This window comes from Neodiprion virginianus, chromosome 3, assembly GCF_021901495.1.
Source record: "Neodiprion virginianus isolate iyNeoVirg1 chromosome 3, iyNeoVirg1.1, whole genome shotgun sequence".
Lineage (NCBI taxonomy): Eukaryota > Metazoa > Arthropoda > Insecta > Hymenoptera > Diprionidae > Neodiprion > Neodiprion virginianus.
In genome coordinates this window covers 35,179,284-35,195,559 of record NC_060879.1, presented here as the reverse complement: position 1 = coordinate 35,195,559, position 16,276 = coordinate 35,179,284, and the positions used below count along the sequence as shown (strand labels likewise).

The 16,276-nt window shown below is 35.1% G+C and overlaps 3 protein-coding genes across 6 annotated transcripts; 1 reads left to right on the top strand and 2 right to left on the bottom strand.

Moving 5' to 3' along the window:
• Positions 1-2,518: 2,518 nt before the first annotated feature.
• LOC124299473 (HIRA-interacting protein 3-like) lies at positions 2,519-7,044 on the top strand. Of its 4 annotated transcripts, none has more exons than XM_046752671.1 (6): positions 2,539-2,674; positions 2,825-2,976; positions 3,187-3,514; positions 3,785-4,507; positions 6,248-6,497; positions 6,814-7,044. In XM_046752671.1, exons 3-6 carry the CDS (start codon positions 3,203-3,205, stop codon positions 6,936-6,938), a joined length of 1,410 nt encoding a protein of 469 aa, XP_046608627.1. In that variant the 5' UTR covers positions 2,539-2,674; positions 2,825-2,976; positions 3,187-3,202; the 3' UTR covers positions 6,939-7,044. The 4 variants fall into 4 exon arrangements, with proteins under 4 accessions (XP_046608626.1, XP_046608627.1, XP_046608629.1 ...); XM_046752673.1 differs by having other exon boundaries at positions 2,825-2,981; XM_046752672.1 differs by having other exon boundaries at positions 2,825-3,001.
• Positions 7,045-7,125: 81 nt separating this feature from the next.
• On the bottom strand, positions 7,126-12,233 carry LOC124299466 (uncharacterized). The gene is made up of 5 exons (XM_046752652.1): positions 11,721-12,233; positions 11,189-11,390; positions 10,758-11,050; positions 8,530-10,641; positions 7,126-8,370 (listed from the first exon to the last, which is right to left on the bottom strand). Exons 1-5 carry the CDS (start codon positions 11,781-11,783, stop codon positions 8,011-8,013), a joined length of 3,030 nt encoding a protein of 1,009 aa, XP_046608608.1. The 5' UTR covers positions 11,784-12,233; the 3' UTR covers positions 7,126-8,010.
• Positions 12,234-12,354: 121 nt separating this feature from the next.
• On the bottom strand, positions 12,355-15,914 carry LOC124299470 (probable ATP-dependent RNA helicase DDX55 homolog). The gene is made up of 7 exons (XM_046752663.1): positions 15,437-15,914; positions 15,193-15,300; positions 14,837-15,109; positions 13,919-14,277; positions 13,610-13,807; positions 12,808-13,483; positions 12,355-12,598 (listed from the first exon to the last, which is right to left on the bottom strand). Exons 1-7 carry the CDS (start codon positions 15,533-15,535, stop codon positions 12,557-12,559), a joined length of 1,755 nt encoding a protein of 584 aa, XP_046608619.1. The 5' UTR covers positions 15,536-15,914; the 3' UTR covers positions 12,355-12,556.
• Positions 15,915-16,276: the final 362 nt, after the last annotated feature.

Sequence of the window (16,276 nt, the reverse complement as noted above, 5' to 3'; positions counted from 1 at the left end):
CTCGCATGTTTATTGGAGCATACTAATTTATGATAGATTTTCGGGTAGGGAGAAAGAGAGAAGAGGTAGTATTAGAAACAGAGAAGGTATGCTACTCAACCGATACTAGCTACTTTTGCGGCAAGTATGTGTCATCTAAATTTTATCAACGTTTGGGCACGTGCGCCACCCGCCTAGTTGCCAGATCTGTGTCAAGGCACGGACATTTTAGCATATAGGTGTATCAGTGAGTACGTTTACACGGCGCGGTTATTCCGGATTTACTATGGCCAACGTACTATAACCGGAATCAAAAATGCAAGTAAATAGCGCATTACACCGGGTTAACTAGTTATACCGGTGTAATGCGCTATTTACGCGCATTTTTAAATCCGGTATTACTACGTCAGCCATAGTCAAACCGGAATAACAGCGCCGTGTAAACGTACTCACTAATACACCTATATGCTAACATGTCCGTGCCTTGACACAGATCTGGCAACTAGGCGGGTGGCGCACGTACTCATCAGTTGAAAAACGTCTTATGGCCTTTGGCACTTTGCTTGAGGGGCAAGGGCATGGTGTGGGGTGCTAAGGGCTGGGGGAAAATTGTAGTGTTCTGCTATGCCGATTCGATTTAATATCCCACAGAAAGGTCGGTAAGTGCAGAGTAATAGAATTACCCACAGCGTCCGAGAGCTAGTGACGAATTTGGCGAAGCTATTTTAGGCGCTTCGAAATTAAAAAAGGGTGACTATATCAATGACTATATCAATGTTATTGAATCTGGAGGCAAGAGTGTGGAGGGGCGTTTTTGGCTATTTTGCTACTGCGCAGTATATGAGATTAATAAAAAAATTAATCCCTAAAAATATTCTTTGGGTACTTTGGAATTTTTTAAATTTTCTAATCTCGCATTTGTAGAATCCAGACATAAAAATCTCAAACTATTTGGACGGATTACAGTATGACCAGACTGCCCCGAATTAGTTTTATTCGTATATATACGCAAAAAATATACTTCAGGCTCTCTAATTTTTATAGCAGATTCATTCTCTAACATTGAAAATACTTGCAAAAAGCCAGACGAATACGACGGTTTTAAGTAATTACCTGACACGAACAAATATTTTAATTGCGAAGAAAAGTCTTATGCGTAGATGTAGGTACGAGAGAGAAAGTTTACCTGCACCTGCCGGCAGCTGTTGAGACCCTCGCTCGCCGAGTTATGATTGGTTGCTGAGAGATCACGTGACTCAAGACAGCATGTATGTATGTATGCATGTATGAATGCATGTATGGACGTGCATACCTCGGGAGGTGCAGAATATTTTGGGGCAGTTTGTTCTTTCAAGCAACAATAATGTGTAACGTAACTATAATAAAGTAATAAAGTTTAGTTAATTTATAAACTTCATCCTTTTTTTCCAAATACACTTTAAATATGCTGATGAAAATCATTCAAAAAATTTATATTTCTAAACAAAGCAATTTGTTTCTGTTCATCTTAAATTATTCAAATGATCTTTTTTTCTTATGTAACTTTAATTCAGCCAACATTAATTCACATGGTTGAAGTAAATTTTTTATATTAATTGACATCAGATTCATACAGAATACCTAAACAGACATATTAGCTCCATAGTAAGTAAAGCCGTTGTTGAAGAAAAGATTTGCTTGAGGATCAATTTTTTTAAATAAATTCACTTCACTATAAATCATGCGTATATGTTAACACTCAAAATGTGAATAACAAAACTAGATCGGAAAACCTCAAAAACAGTTTAAAAAAAATTCAAAACAATTTTCCACGTGGTTACATTGCTCAAAAAGAATAAACTGCTCTTCTGTAAACAGCCCGAGATATGGATGTATGCACATACATACATGCATACATACATACATACATACATACATACATACATACATACATACATACATACATACATACATACATACATACATACATACATACATACATACATACATACATACATACATGCATACATACATACATACATGCATACATACAGTACATGATGCTCGAGTCAAGTGATCTTTCAGCAACCAATCAACAGGCCAACTGCTCGGCGAGCAAGGGCTCCAACAGCTGCCGGCAAGTGCCGATAAACTTTCTCTCTCGTACCTATGTCTACGCACAAGACTTTTTTTTCACACTCATTTAAAATATTTATTCGTGTCAGGCAATTATTTAAGACCTTCATACTCATCTGGCTTTGTGCAAATGTTTATAAATACATAACATTTCTTATAAATAGGGCTGTCGGTCTTTAGATACCTTCAATCAACGTACTGAAAGTTAAAAACTTTTAAACTTTCGAACAAAAGCTGCCACTTGATTGATAAGAAGACTTCGTATCATCGCGTTAGCATTCCAGGTTCGCGTAATCGTTTACTGCAGATACAATAGCGCACTGCGCAATGCTCCTCTCGATACATACAAATCTGTTTTTCATAACGCTCATAGCTGACGCCACGCGTTTACTTGGTTTTCTTGGCATACGAGCCGTTGATACCGAGTCTGGGTACTGAGTTATCTATGGACGCACCGGCCAATGACCATCTCATCGTCGTCCTCTACCGCGTAGTTTTTACCCGCGCAAACATCGTGCGGCAAAAAAAAAATTAGCCGTGTTTAATCACGATTGTATCTACTGATTTGGCGTGAAATTTGGTAAGATACTACAAACTTTTATTCACCGTAATTTACGCGACTTACTATACAATCTGCCGTATGAAGAACTTCGATAATTACTCGCAATCAAGTCAGGCTTCGTTAATGACTGTAAACATCTATTAGGCATTATTATTTACCTTGTAACAGTGTGCGTTTTCATTCAAGACTTCAAGGCCGTTGATTACCTTTCAATACGACTTCAGTCTGGTTTTAACAACATGCATCGTGGATCAAATTACGCGCAGCGGAGTGCAGCACTTGTCATAATTATTCCCGTACTCCATGAAACTGAACCGCGTGTATTGTATCTATGTTCACACACATGTATCTATTATACCTAACTTATCCATCCATATAAACGTACAACTTACACGTAGGGATAAGCATGGCTGCAGTTCTGACATGTGTATTTACGCTGCCCCCTAATTTTTAGTTCAATTACACACTGCAATTATTTTCCAACTTAATTACTACTCAAATGCTATATCATTTTTGGGTTCATCTTGCAGCATGAATTAACCGAAGATGATGGATTCTGACAAAAGTGATAACGGCGAAAGTCAGACAACTGGGAAAAGAATGCGTGAAGATAATTCTGGGGATGAAAAATGCGACCTTCCAAGTAAACGACCACGTAGTGAGTCAGTTGAACCTTCAGAGCCTGTTGACAGTAAAAAAGATGCAATTGCTCAAGTAACAAATGGTAATACGTCACCTTCAAAAGAACATACAGATACCAACAACGTAGATGACGAACATAAGAATGGTGAAACTGATGAAACCGATGATCACATCAAACCAATCATAGAAGATGAAGTTCCTGTAAAGTCGCCAGAGGTAATAACATATAATGGTCATTCTCGGAAAAATGTAATAATATAACATTTAAAATTTCGTTCATTTAGTTTTTATGGAAGAATAAATTGGGGTAGGGTTTAAGTGGTGCAAACGTTTTAACCTAGCATTTACCAATTTTATCTTCATCATAATTTGTTTTACTGCAATTTAATAACAAATTGAATAGTAAAATTGTATTATTTATTGTGGTTGTATCAATTGGAAAAAAATCTTGTTGAACTATATTTAATATTGTTTGTTTTTGATCAGCCAGTTGAGGCAATTGACAAAAATAACGAAGATATGATGAAAGAAGAAGATATCAAAATCGATAAAAAAACAGAAAATGAACCGGTGAAGGAGAAAAGTATCGATTCAGAAGTGGTAGATGGGCTGGAACTTTCAGTTGAATGTGCAAGTGACAAAGAAGCCTCCAGTTCCGAAAACGATGAAGAAAAAGCTTCTAAACCAAGACCAAAAACAATAATTGTCACAGCAGAACCAAATGATTCCGAGCTAGAAGTTGGCTCATCTGAAGCAGAAAAGTCAGACAGCAATCAGAAAGTTACGGAGAACGACGTGAAAACTAAAAAACGTACAGGAAAGAGAAAATCATTTACGAAAGTTACCAGTTCACGATCGGAAGATAGTCTGGATAGCAATTCAGATGACGAAGATTACAGTCCACAGAATAAAAAAAAGTTGAAGAAGGCTGCGACTCTTAAAAAGGTAACGCCTCGAAAAATGAAGCCTAAGAAAAACCGAAAAAGTATTGAGAAATCTGTCACAGAGACTGATTCTGATTCTGAAAAATCTAAATCGGAAGATGAAGACATGAATCTAGCAGATAGAGCAAAGAAAAGGTCTGCAAAGAATGTAAACAAGATATCTCAGAAAGATGAAAGTAATTCAGAAAGCTCAAATGAAGCTGATGATATGAATGACAGTGATGATAAGAATAAGAAAAATGGAAAACGGAAGAGTAAAGATCAGGTAAGCAGTTTGTATCTACAATTCGGTCTTTGCATGAAAAAAAATTGCATTAATAGTCAGGTCGTATATTTTCTTTCTCATTGAAAAACCTGATTTTTCCTGGTACATGCAATTGATTGTGGTTGATTTTTTAATGCATAAATATATCTAAAGATCAGAAAGTATCAGCCAAGTTCATATAGCATAGTGGCAGCTGTGTCAGATCGATATTCTTTAAAGAATAACAGTAAAATACGGTATGAATGTTGTGGAAAAAAGAGATTTGCAACTTATACATGTGTTATATATGGAAACTTATACCACAAGAGATGCTGTGAGCGATAACACAAGGACCAAATTGTTAGCAAATGATTATCAAGATGCTGCGAGGACATGACTTCCACAAACAGTGGTAGAGATATAGTAACAAAAGATCGAATTAAAATCATTGAGCTGATAGCGAAACGAAGGAAAACATTACTGAGTGAAAAAGTCGAGACACTAGAAAACTGGCTGGACAAAAGTACTAGGGGAGGTGTGTCAATGCCAGGACACAGCAAAAGGACATAAAAGTAATATAAAAAAAAAAGTACCCAAAATTACGGTACACGAAATGACAAGACTTATTGAGTTACATAACCTCAAAAGACAAAATACCGATTTAATAATATTTATGAGAATCCATTCTATTTTGTCATGAAACATCCGTTTGATGTGAAACTTTTCGTGATATGATCGTACTCATTATAAGAAGTGCGCTGTGGTAGCTACTATCGTTAAATGAATTAATAATTGAATAATTTATCGAACATAACCTCAAAACCCGCATCACAGTTAGATTAAAAGTCTGTACAATATTTATTCAGCCCTAGCTAATCACCGCGCATTTTCTGACTACCAAATTACAGACGGTTTCAAACTTACGAGTTGAAGCAGTTGAGGTAATTTGTAACAGCGAAGAAGAGGTAAATAAAGGTATGAGAACAAGTTTTCGGGTTATAACAAAAATTTTAGCACTACCTGAAACAAAAATGTTAGGAATACCATATAAGTGAGTGAGGCGGAAATATAGCTGATGGTAGTAAGATGTAATAAATTAAAAACCAGAGGACTATTAGAGTAACGTGTGTTCAAGCAATAGTTGGCGCAAAACATAAGATCTTCCAAGTCGTGGCAGTCGAAGCTATAATGTTTATGCAGAAGTTAGTCCTAACATCTTCCAGAAGTTGACCAATGCCGAAATAGTGTACCTGAGGCGGGACATTCACTCAGTGTACGAAAAGTTAAATCTAATAAGATGTTACAACTGCTGCAGATACTGCTACATAGTCAAATACTGTCTAAGACTGCATGTATTGTACCAGAGACCACGATATGAAAGACTGCAACAAAAGCAATGCAAAATGCATAATCTGTATTAAAGCTAATGAAATAGCTAAAACAAAGCGCGTAGAAACCTACTTGGGTGACGTCATAATTGTTGTAGCTTTCAATCTGGTGTATTTGCTTCAATATATGTATGATTACAAAGAAAAGACCTGATTATTTTAGGGTTTTCTGCTCAATATATATATATATAAATTCGTCATGCAAGATCTAGTTCAGTATTTCTCTGCTTTCAGCTTTATGTTTTATATCTATATGCATGTATGTATCTGTATATCAAGCTACTACATAATACTAATGAATAAGATTCATGATTAACAGGAGGTTGTTATTAAGAATAAGCTGATGCCTATATAAATTTCTAAATTACTATAGGATCCTAACAGTGACAAGAAGATAAAAGGGCTGAAGAAATATATAATAACAGCTGGTATACGTGTTAAATATCAAGATCTGTGGTCGGGTTGCACATCTAACAGGCAACGGATAATACGTATGCAGAAACTATTACAAGACAACGGAATACAAGGAAGGCCAACTTTGGAGAAGTGTAAAAAGTTGAAAATTAAAAATGCGGCGAAAAAGGAAGTTGCTGAACTAGACAAAAGCAATATTATAAGCGAAGGTTTGTAAGGCACAAATTATTCCCTGATTATTAATAGTTAGTGCTGAAGACGCATATAGTTTAATTTAATAATCTTCCTCTAACTACTGTAATCCAAAAGCAATGAACTATGTTATCATTTGTGAGGATTGTTATGTTTTACTGAAACTTATCTTCTCGTAGTCAAAAAAAGTTCCATTCAGAATCAATATATTCAATTGTAGAATATTCATTATATTCTTTTCCAACTACTAATAATGTATTACATCGACTGACATGCACTTTGCGTGCATTTATCTTATTATATCTCAATCATTTTCGTTTACGTCATTTGTAGGGCGTGTTACTCGATCTAGAAGATCTGAGAGCAATAAAGAGGGCACTCCCACGCCTACTAAACACCGTGAAGTTCGCAAGATTTTAAAGCGCATCCAGCCTGTCTGTGACAGTGATACCGAATAGAATAGAATTTAAAAATTGTTATCTTTTATAAAAAAAAAAAAAGAAACGGAAAAAAAATATATCTGGCTAAGTTCATTGTCGTTATTTGCATTTACAGTGGATCTTAGAATAGTCTATTATATCAACAATGGAAAGTAAAAGTTCGAAATGCATATTTCTAGCAAGTAAATAATTTTTGGACTATTTCAACGTCAAGTATAATACTGCACTAATCTAAGATCTATTGTGAAAGCTTATAGAGTTACAATCGTGTTTTGTTAAATTTAAAATCGTCATTGACAATTAAAAAACTACACCCCATATTACATATTCTGTATTTACGTACTATTTTAATGTCATTTAAAAGGTACTTTAAATAAGTTAATTTTAAGCAAATTGTGAAATTATATTTGTATCAAAATATTATGAATTATAACAATACGTGACAACGTATAATATGTTTCTGTTCACTTTATCAATTATTAGAAAATAAATTCTTTAAAACTATACTTGGCACTTGTATAACCTTCTCATCAGTTACTATATCTGTATTGTTGAACATACGTCATAATATCGTTTAGAATATCATTAATACCTTTTGCTGGAACTACATCTGTGATGGATGTAGCTCATGTAATAAAGTTTTCACCTCAGCTTCGCAGTTGAAGTCAATATAACATTGATCAATCATTTCACTGCATCTACAGAATATACAAGGAGAATTTTTTTTTTTATAATAAAGTACTGATTCACCGATCCATATTCTTACAAAGATGTAGAATGTAGTTGAAGCAATATTTAGCCAGCAATATTTGGTAACAAAGAGTGATATCAAAAATCTTCGAGGTACTTTCATTCTTGCTCAGAAAGATTTCTAGAAATGATTAACATTTTTCATTCTAGAGGCAAATACGGCTTCGCATATGACGTAACAATGAAGCATATGAGCATTAACTCTAGCTAAAAATATTTCAGATTTAATCAGCCTTAATTAAAAACTAGAATCCGTCATCAGTTGTAACCCTACTGTAAAAGCAATACTGTTACGATACATTACTGGTCTGCAGTAGGTAATGAAAATGTAATTCATTTTTCAAGCCTTATTATTCATGAACTCAGTGATGCACTCCTTACTACAGAAAGGTCTGTCTTCTTTGATAGCCATTCGACCACTGAGCAAACTTTTCTTACAAGTGAAACAAGAGAAACATGTATCATCTGCATGAAAATCTAAATTCTTCACTGCCACTCCTTGTTGATCAGCGGCAATCACTTTGTTACAAGTTTTACATGTTTTGGCATAAGTTTTCTGATAACAAGGTAGACAAAGCGGTCGATCGTTCTCAGATATATACTGCTGCCCAGCCAATGGCATGTCGCAATCCCAGCAACAGAAATGCTTCACATGGTAGTTATGTCCCTCCGCGACAGTGTACTCGCGCACAAATATTAACTGCAAAGAAAGATTGAAGATACACAATTGATGTATATTGGCTTAAATATGAAATGTAGACAGGTAACAGAGGTAGTCGTTAGAAGCTGAACAGTAAATTATGCATGTTGAATAATACGGTAAAGTAACGTATAAATAAAAGTAGTTTGAACAACGTACCTCGTCACAAGCAAAGCATCTTGGAATGTTCAATAGTGTAGCAAGATCTCTTCCACAATACAGTTTCCCTTTATGATAAAAGTAGACTAGATCCACAAGAAGTTCATTGCACGTAGAGCAGATAAAACAACCAGGATGCCAGACAGCGTCTTTAGCCCTTTCAGCAGTAACAACAATATCACCCGAATGAATTTCTTCTTCACATTGCATGCATTTTTGCAACTGAATCGATCCAATTGAAAGTTCTTCTAGGGCGCCCCTCAATTGATCAACACTAGCAGGGTTCTGTCTTAAAGCTGGGGAATCAATAATACCTTCTGGGAATACTGGGTTTCCTAAAGACTCTGAATGAATTACGTGTGAATCGATTGGCTGATGGCTCAATTCAGCTTGGAGCCGTTCCGTATTTGACAATGAAGATGGGTTACCTAAGCTCTTGTCATTGTCAAAGCCTAACGTTCCTTGATATGCGCCACTACCATGCAAGGGCCGCAAGTATTGATCTAGCTTAGCTGAGTCCGGTGGAAGTTGATGATTAGCTTTCAATGAATATTGCTGTTGGTCTGGAATAGCTGACAATAAATTCTTAGATGAAGATAGAGCACCTGGGTACTGATGTGACATTGGTTGGTGTACAAACTGATTGTCCATTGGCATACCATGTTCAATATCTAATGGTACTATAGAATCTGAAGGCACCAAATTACTTCCTTGCCAACTTTCTTTTGGAACTGTTGAATCAGTATTCAGAATTAGATTAGCGTTTGGCATTCTCATAGGCACACCAGAAACCTCATTCATTGTTGCAGTTGAACTGGTGTATTTATTTTGGCCAACTTGTTCCAAAGCATTTGCATATTGTGGTCCAGTTTTTTCCAATATTTGATTATCTGCCAAAAACCCTGATGGATTCCGCATCGCAGCTATTATGGCAATTCTCTGTGCCTCTTTATCTAATAATGGATCTTGCATCTGTGGATTTTTATGTTTAGCAATATCCTGTCCAAAATGTGGATGAAGTTCATCGATGCGTTGAGATTTCAAAATATGTTGAGAAGGTGAATCGTCCTTACTATATTTTGCACTGAGTTGTTCTTGAATATACTTCAATTTATTTCTATCCAGGGTACTACCAATAATTTCATTGGCATGTACTGCGCTTGGAGGTAGTAATGCATCAGATAACATCTGTTCAGCTAATTGTGCATTTACTGAGCAAATATCATCTGAATATGTAACACTTTGTGGTACTCGATTATGATCCCGAAGTTTCTCGCTATGTGATGCACCAGTTTCTAGTTCGCTTGCGCTTCCCATGTGCAATGAATTTGTATGATCTCTAAAATGTCTGTTATGGCCAGAAAGAGCTTGCTTTACTATTTCTGGACTGTCGCTTTTCACGCTCGCCTCCAAAGTATGTGATATGGGAATGCTGGTGTTATGGTATTGCCCTGATTGAATTGGAGAACTATGGCTGGCATTCCATGCGGTTGGAAGATTTGAAGAATTCACAATTTGCTGGTTTGGTACATGAAGACTTTTGTCCAATCTAGCATTATTCTTAATATTTGAGTTATCATGAGGTAAAATTTTTTTTGGAGAAGTGCTAGGGACAAACTGTTCTCCAATCTGTGAATATTCAGTTTGAAAATGAACTTTACCAAAATTAGGTATATACTGAACGTTTTCTGGATTTTTTAAAGTTAAAACTTTGTTTTGTTGGTTATCTGTAATATGAGACATGTTCGCAAATTGCTGAGCTGGATGTCTGTTACTATTTACCACTTCTGAATTAACAATTTGCCCAGTATTAGAGATGTTATCCAATGCAGGGTGATATTGACCTAAATGAATGGCAGTACTGACAGCATTTTCAGAAATCTGGGCTTGTATAGCTTTTATGTTTGCTGCTAGCCAAGCTTGTTGCTTTTGTGAGCCTTGCAAAGTAGGTAAGCCTTGAACTTTTGAAATGAAGCTACTAGGCGTACGAAGGTTGCTGGAGTCATTTGTCGATACATAAACTTGAGGTTTGCGCTGTGGGCTCATTGGTTGCATATCAGCTGCATTTGCTGGTGTCATCAGAGATTTATTGAATGGTCTTGCTCCCATGACCTGAAGGAATCACATAAAGTTAACAGTGATAGATAAAAGTATAACGCTAGAATAAATAAGACCACCCACATTTGAAAAAAATAAAGATTTAATTAATGATTGCATTTATAAAATACCTTAGATACTCTGCCCTGGCCAACATATTTTTTCAAATTCTCCAAGTACTTTTCAAACTGTTGTTTCTCATCTTCACTCAATTTATCGCAAGCTTTATGGTCCATATCATGAAGTGGTAATTGTTTCTGAAGTTGCTGTTTTCTTAAGGCCGCTCCAACGGATCCTTGAATTGGCAATTTGTTTTCTGGCAGCGCTTTCATGTAATCTGCAGCTATTTCTGTTGTAACATCTGGTGGTATCCATTCAAATGCATTCTCTTTGTCTGGTTGTTTTTTAATGGCAACGGGCAGGACTAGAGTATAAAAATTAACGAATTATCCAAGCAGTCAGTTTTAAATTAGTTAAATTTGAATTTGAAGTATGAAAATAGTAGAATATTCTCAGAAATGAATCGTTTCATAAAAGTTATAAACATTTTTTTTTCACTCACAAGTAGCTTTTCTCCTTGGTTTCCCAGAGGGGCCGAGTAATAAATCAAATTGTGGGAAATCATCATCAACCACGTCATGTTCATCGCGACCACATTTACAATTTTTGCAGATTTTGCGCCAAAAGTGTAAGTCCAAACCTGGACAAGCTTCTTTGCAGCTCAAGCATGGTGAACCTGCACCAGCTTCGTGAGCCAAACGAGGCTGAAAAAGTGGAGAAGTTTAACGATTATGCAAGAAACATTATGTCTGTCAAATGAACGACATACTTTCATTGAGAATATCATATAATTACAAGGGTAGTTAATATAATTTTGATTTGGTTATGTAAGTATTTCTGTAAAGCATAGCGCTAGATCTCAAATTTACTGGATAGATAATAATTACTACTAATCCGTGAAGCGATCTTCAGTTATCGGTGCAATCAAGTCACACCCAAGTAAAGAAAAAATTATAACGATTGAAATGGTAGTATGAAAATACAAAGAGGCACATTGTTTAATGATAACATAGTCAAAAGTCATTGAAGTTTACCTTTCTCTTTCTGTTTTCCAACTCGATCATCCATTCTGGACGATTATCCTCCGCTTCAGTCATATTATTTTTTGTTTGTACAATGGCAATTGTTGCACCTTTTAGTGGCTGCTTATCACCGAGCAGGAAACTTATCTATTGAAGGTGACGACAAACTCACAGAAGTAAATGAATGCCATGGCATTGGCATCCCAACTGATTGTAAGAAGTATGAGCTCAGCTGTGGTTGCTGTGCTCTGGCTGTGTGACTCATCAGAATTTACCACTTCCTCACCACTTGCCTACCCATTCTGTGAATTCATGAAACCTGTCTCTGTATTCGTGACGGTTTTCTGGAGGGGATTGAACTCTCAATAGTGGGGGGTCCCCACCATTTCAGGGCCCCATTAAACGGGCCTGTATCATTTCTTTCCAGCTACTGTGCATATGATGATTTTTGAACTAACATTTCAAACAATGGCAGCTTACACTAAGTGAGATTATTCAGGAAATCAACATGTACTTTGGTCTTTTGTAACTTTACTTTTAATCTATACGAGTCCATATTTTACATAAAATAAAAATTTTTACTTTTCATCGCTCGCACAATTTGTACCAAGTACTTTAAATAGTAAAGACATGTTCAAAATGTTGCTTCAAACAATAATTACATTTTTTATTGTTTACTTAAAATTAAAAACCTTACAATTAGTATCAAATTAAAGGTCAAATTTTTTCAGACAAGTATTAATAATCGCTATTTATAAGCTATCAATTTTTGACTAAGGCTTCACGCATCAAAGAATTCCACGCGCAATAACGATTCAATTGCCTGTTGTACCTTGTCTAAAATGTTTTCAATTGACTCCGAAAGCTGAATCAAATTGTTCTTGTGAGATCTGAAAATTAAATTTTTTTTTTATACCTTTTTTTTTAACTATTATAATAAATACACTAACAATTATAATATTCACATACAAGTGGATATAGAACATCATTTGGTAAACAGAGGATCATTTGATTTTTAGAATTAACCGTTCTACCAAACTAATATCTAGATAAAGACAAGAAATTGTCATAAAAAAACTTATGGAATCACCTGAATTACCTTTTTCTTTTTTAATTTCTTCATCAATGCTATATCTTTTGCCAATTCTTCTATATCTTCTTGGCATACTTTTTTGCGTTTTTTCTTGACTGGTCCAGTAAGAGCTTTTTTTTCTTTACGCTTATTACGTTTATCCTTTGTATCTAATTTTTTCTTCTTAGTTTCAGACCAGGGTTCAGTTTGCTTGGCAGGACGCTTATTCTTTGTTGGCCAAATACCTGTTTGTCGGAAGACTTTCAATTTCTCCAATCTTTTAGATTCGCGCTGCTTGTCTTTGTAAGCAATTGAATTTACGTCAACTGCAGGATCTTGAAACAATGACGTGTCCTGTTTTTTAAGTTCTGGCATTCGGGGCATTTTCAATAACCCAAAACCCATAGCAACTTTTCCTAAGTTGAGATCCTTTAACCTGAGTATAAGACTGCATTCATGTTTTTGGTAAGCTTGTATATATGATACAAATGCCCTGTTAGCTTTATCAAATATAAGTCTATCACTTTGCTGTATACTTCTCATGACTTTTAAACACTTCACCACACTTGTAGGTAGTTCTAATTCGATTTTATTTAAATCTACTTTCTGATTCCTCCTGATGAAATCTATGTAAGCATCTTCGGACTCCAACAGAAATAATAGAGCATTTCCCTCGTTACCGATTCTGGCTGTGCGGCCGCATCTATAGGTTTAAAAATGGTTTTATTTTTCAACATGTCTGGCACACATAAAGTATACATTATCTGATTAATGAAATGATCAAACCTGTAAGCAAAGTTTCTATAAATGATGAAGCTTTTGATATTACCTGTGTACAAAGCTACTGGCATTCGATGGCGGATCATATTGTAAAACCCAATCAACTTCTGGTATATCAACTCCACGTGCCATAACATCGGTGCATAATAATAAACCATTATCGGAGCTTCGAAACTGTTCAAAAATTTTATATCGTTTATCTTTCATTTTCCCATGAAGTGCAAATATATTTGAAGATTGAAAGAGCCTGAAAATAATGTTTTCACAAATCAATGATGTAGTTCACTTGGATTGAAAAATTGATAGCAAGTCCAAGTACTAGTTCATTTCATAATAATTCTATATGCGTTCAACTCACATTTTAAGAACATGACTAAAATAATCGACACAGGCGCATGTCGAAAAAAATATCATGTACTTCAGATCAGTTCCTTTCTTTTTGATAAAGTTGTACATGGTAGCAAGTTTATTTTCTGCGGTGACAATCACGCAACTGTTAATCAACATAGAAGGGGTAGAAGTACTAGCTTTTTCTTTGACTGACACTACAACTGGATTACGTAAGCCAGCTCTTATCAATTGCTGTAATTCTTTTGTTTGAGTCGCTGAGAACAATCCAGTTCTCCGTAATCTAGGTAAATAGCTCAAAATTGTATTTATCGTCGCTGTAAATCCCAAATCTAGAAGCCTATCAGCTTCATCTAGTACCAGTAATTCCTGAAATGTAATTTTTAATGAAATGTGCGACTTTGCTTATAGACAATGAACCGGTACAAACATTCAGAAAGATATGGATAATCTTCTTACTCAAGATAATACTTGTCGCAAATTAAGTCTTTAATGATGGAACTGAAATAATGCAATTAACTGACTTGGGAATATTTGCCAAAAATAAATCTGTAGAATGCTACTCACTATTAAAGATTGACCTCATTATACATATTACTGATTTGCACCAAAATCATGATATAAAATACATCAAATTTTTTACGAGTCTGATACAGTGTGTATCTCATAAAAACTATCTTCTCTTTCGATGTTATGATTGCTGAGTGAGCTGTGACAAATCACAATTTTGACACTATAATACATTGAAAGAACAGTAATATAAAATAAGTGTCTTCTGTGAAAATGTCCATCATGAGTCTAATAGTGATTTTTCAAAGACCATTGTTGTTGCAAGATTGACATAAGTATAGAGTTTGTACTCTTGTAAAAAATTAAAGTAAATTTTTCTACTTTAAGGATTTTCAAAATAATTGTTGAATGTATTTACCAAAGCTTTCACGCTTGAGGCTAAATTGATATCTTTGCAATTCGACAGAATATCTTCCAATCTTCCAGGGGTGGCTACAATAATATTAGCACCATTCTTGAGCTTTATTACATCTTCATCAACAGTTGTCCCACCGACTAGCAACACTTGTTTTAAAGTTGGAATGCGGATCAGAAAGTTGGCAAGGACTTCGTTTATCTGTGTAGCTAATTCCCGTGTTGGTGATACAATAATGCTACCAATTTCCAACTTTTTCCAACCGTCCTCACGTCTCTACAGATTAGAAAAAAAAGTTGGCATTTCATGTTATAGTCGCTGTTTCCAAGTCTTCTTATAATATAGGTCAAAATTCATACCTGTAACATTTCTAGCATTGGAATTAAGAATGCCAGTGTTTTGCCACTGCCCGTTACAGCCTCTGCAGCAACATCCTTTCCTTTTAGTAGCAACGGTATGCAAGCAGTCTGCCAGAATGTTAAAAAAATATTAGTCAATTACCAGCAAGAGAGAACCAGTTTCGTTTGTTTATTTCATTATGAGACGTAAGTGCATGCTTTCAGAAAAACAATTATTTATAGTCATGTGATAAATATGTCATACCTGGACAGGTGTCATCGTTTGAAAGTTTTGTACTTTTAGAGTTTCCAGAATAGGTTTGCTTAGTGGGACTTCCAAGTCTTCCCATTTTTGAGACTTCATCTTCAAAAGATAAAACCAATAAAACCATGGACACTTTTCGCCCACGTGGACTTGGTTAGGTAGACACTTGGGCGAATGAGGTTATGTTTGACATTTGCAAAAGCTGAGCCAATGAAATTAATTAATCAACACGTTCAATCATATCCTATATATATGTATGACTTGTTGCCAACTGCTGAGTGTTTTTGACATTCTAATTTCGGAATACTTAGAACAATTTGATTTAAATAAATAATTTTACATCTAACTTCAACTTTTGTTTGTTCCAATGCCATCTTCTCACTGTTTGGCGTCAAGTACTTTTGGTACATATCATAGTACAAACAAGCGTTTTTTGTTTTAGCACAGTTGGTCTTATACTTCTAACATATCAAACAAAACCAGTCAATTAAGGTATGAAAATTCTATTGCTGCTTATTATATTAAAAAATTAAATCTACACATATCATGCGTAATTTATACTGATGTAAAATCATTTCGCTCCAATGCATTGATTAATGAAGTGTGCAAAACAGAATGTATTGTGCAGGAGATCGAAAATAACTTATGATAAGTTTTGGAAATGGTAGAATGAATAGGATGGGAAAGAATCGGATGTTTGAGCTATCAGAAATGAACAAAATAAGAACACCACTTATAAGGCACAGGCAGTTTTTAATTTATTGATTTTATTATGATTTTTATTTTCTATTTTTTCAATATAAAATTTTTTTTATCTAATGATGCCACACAGTGAACCAT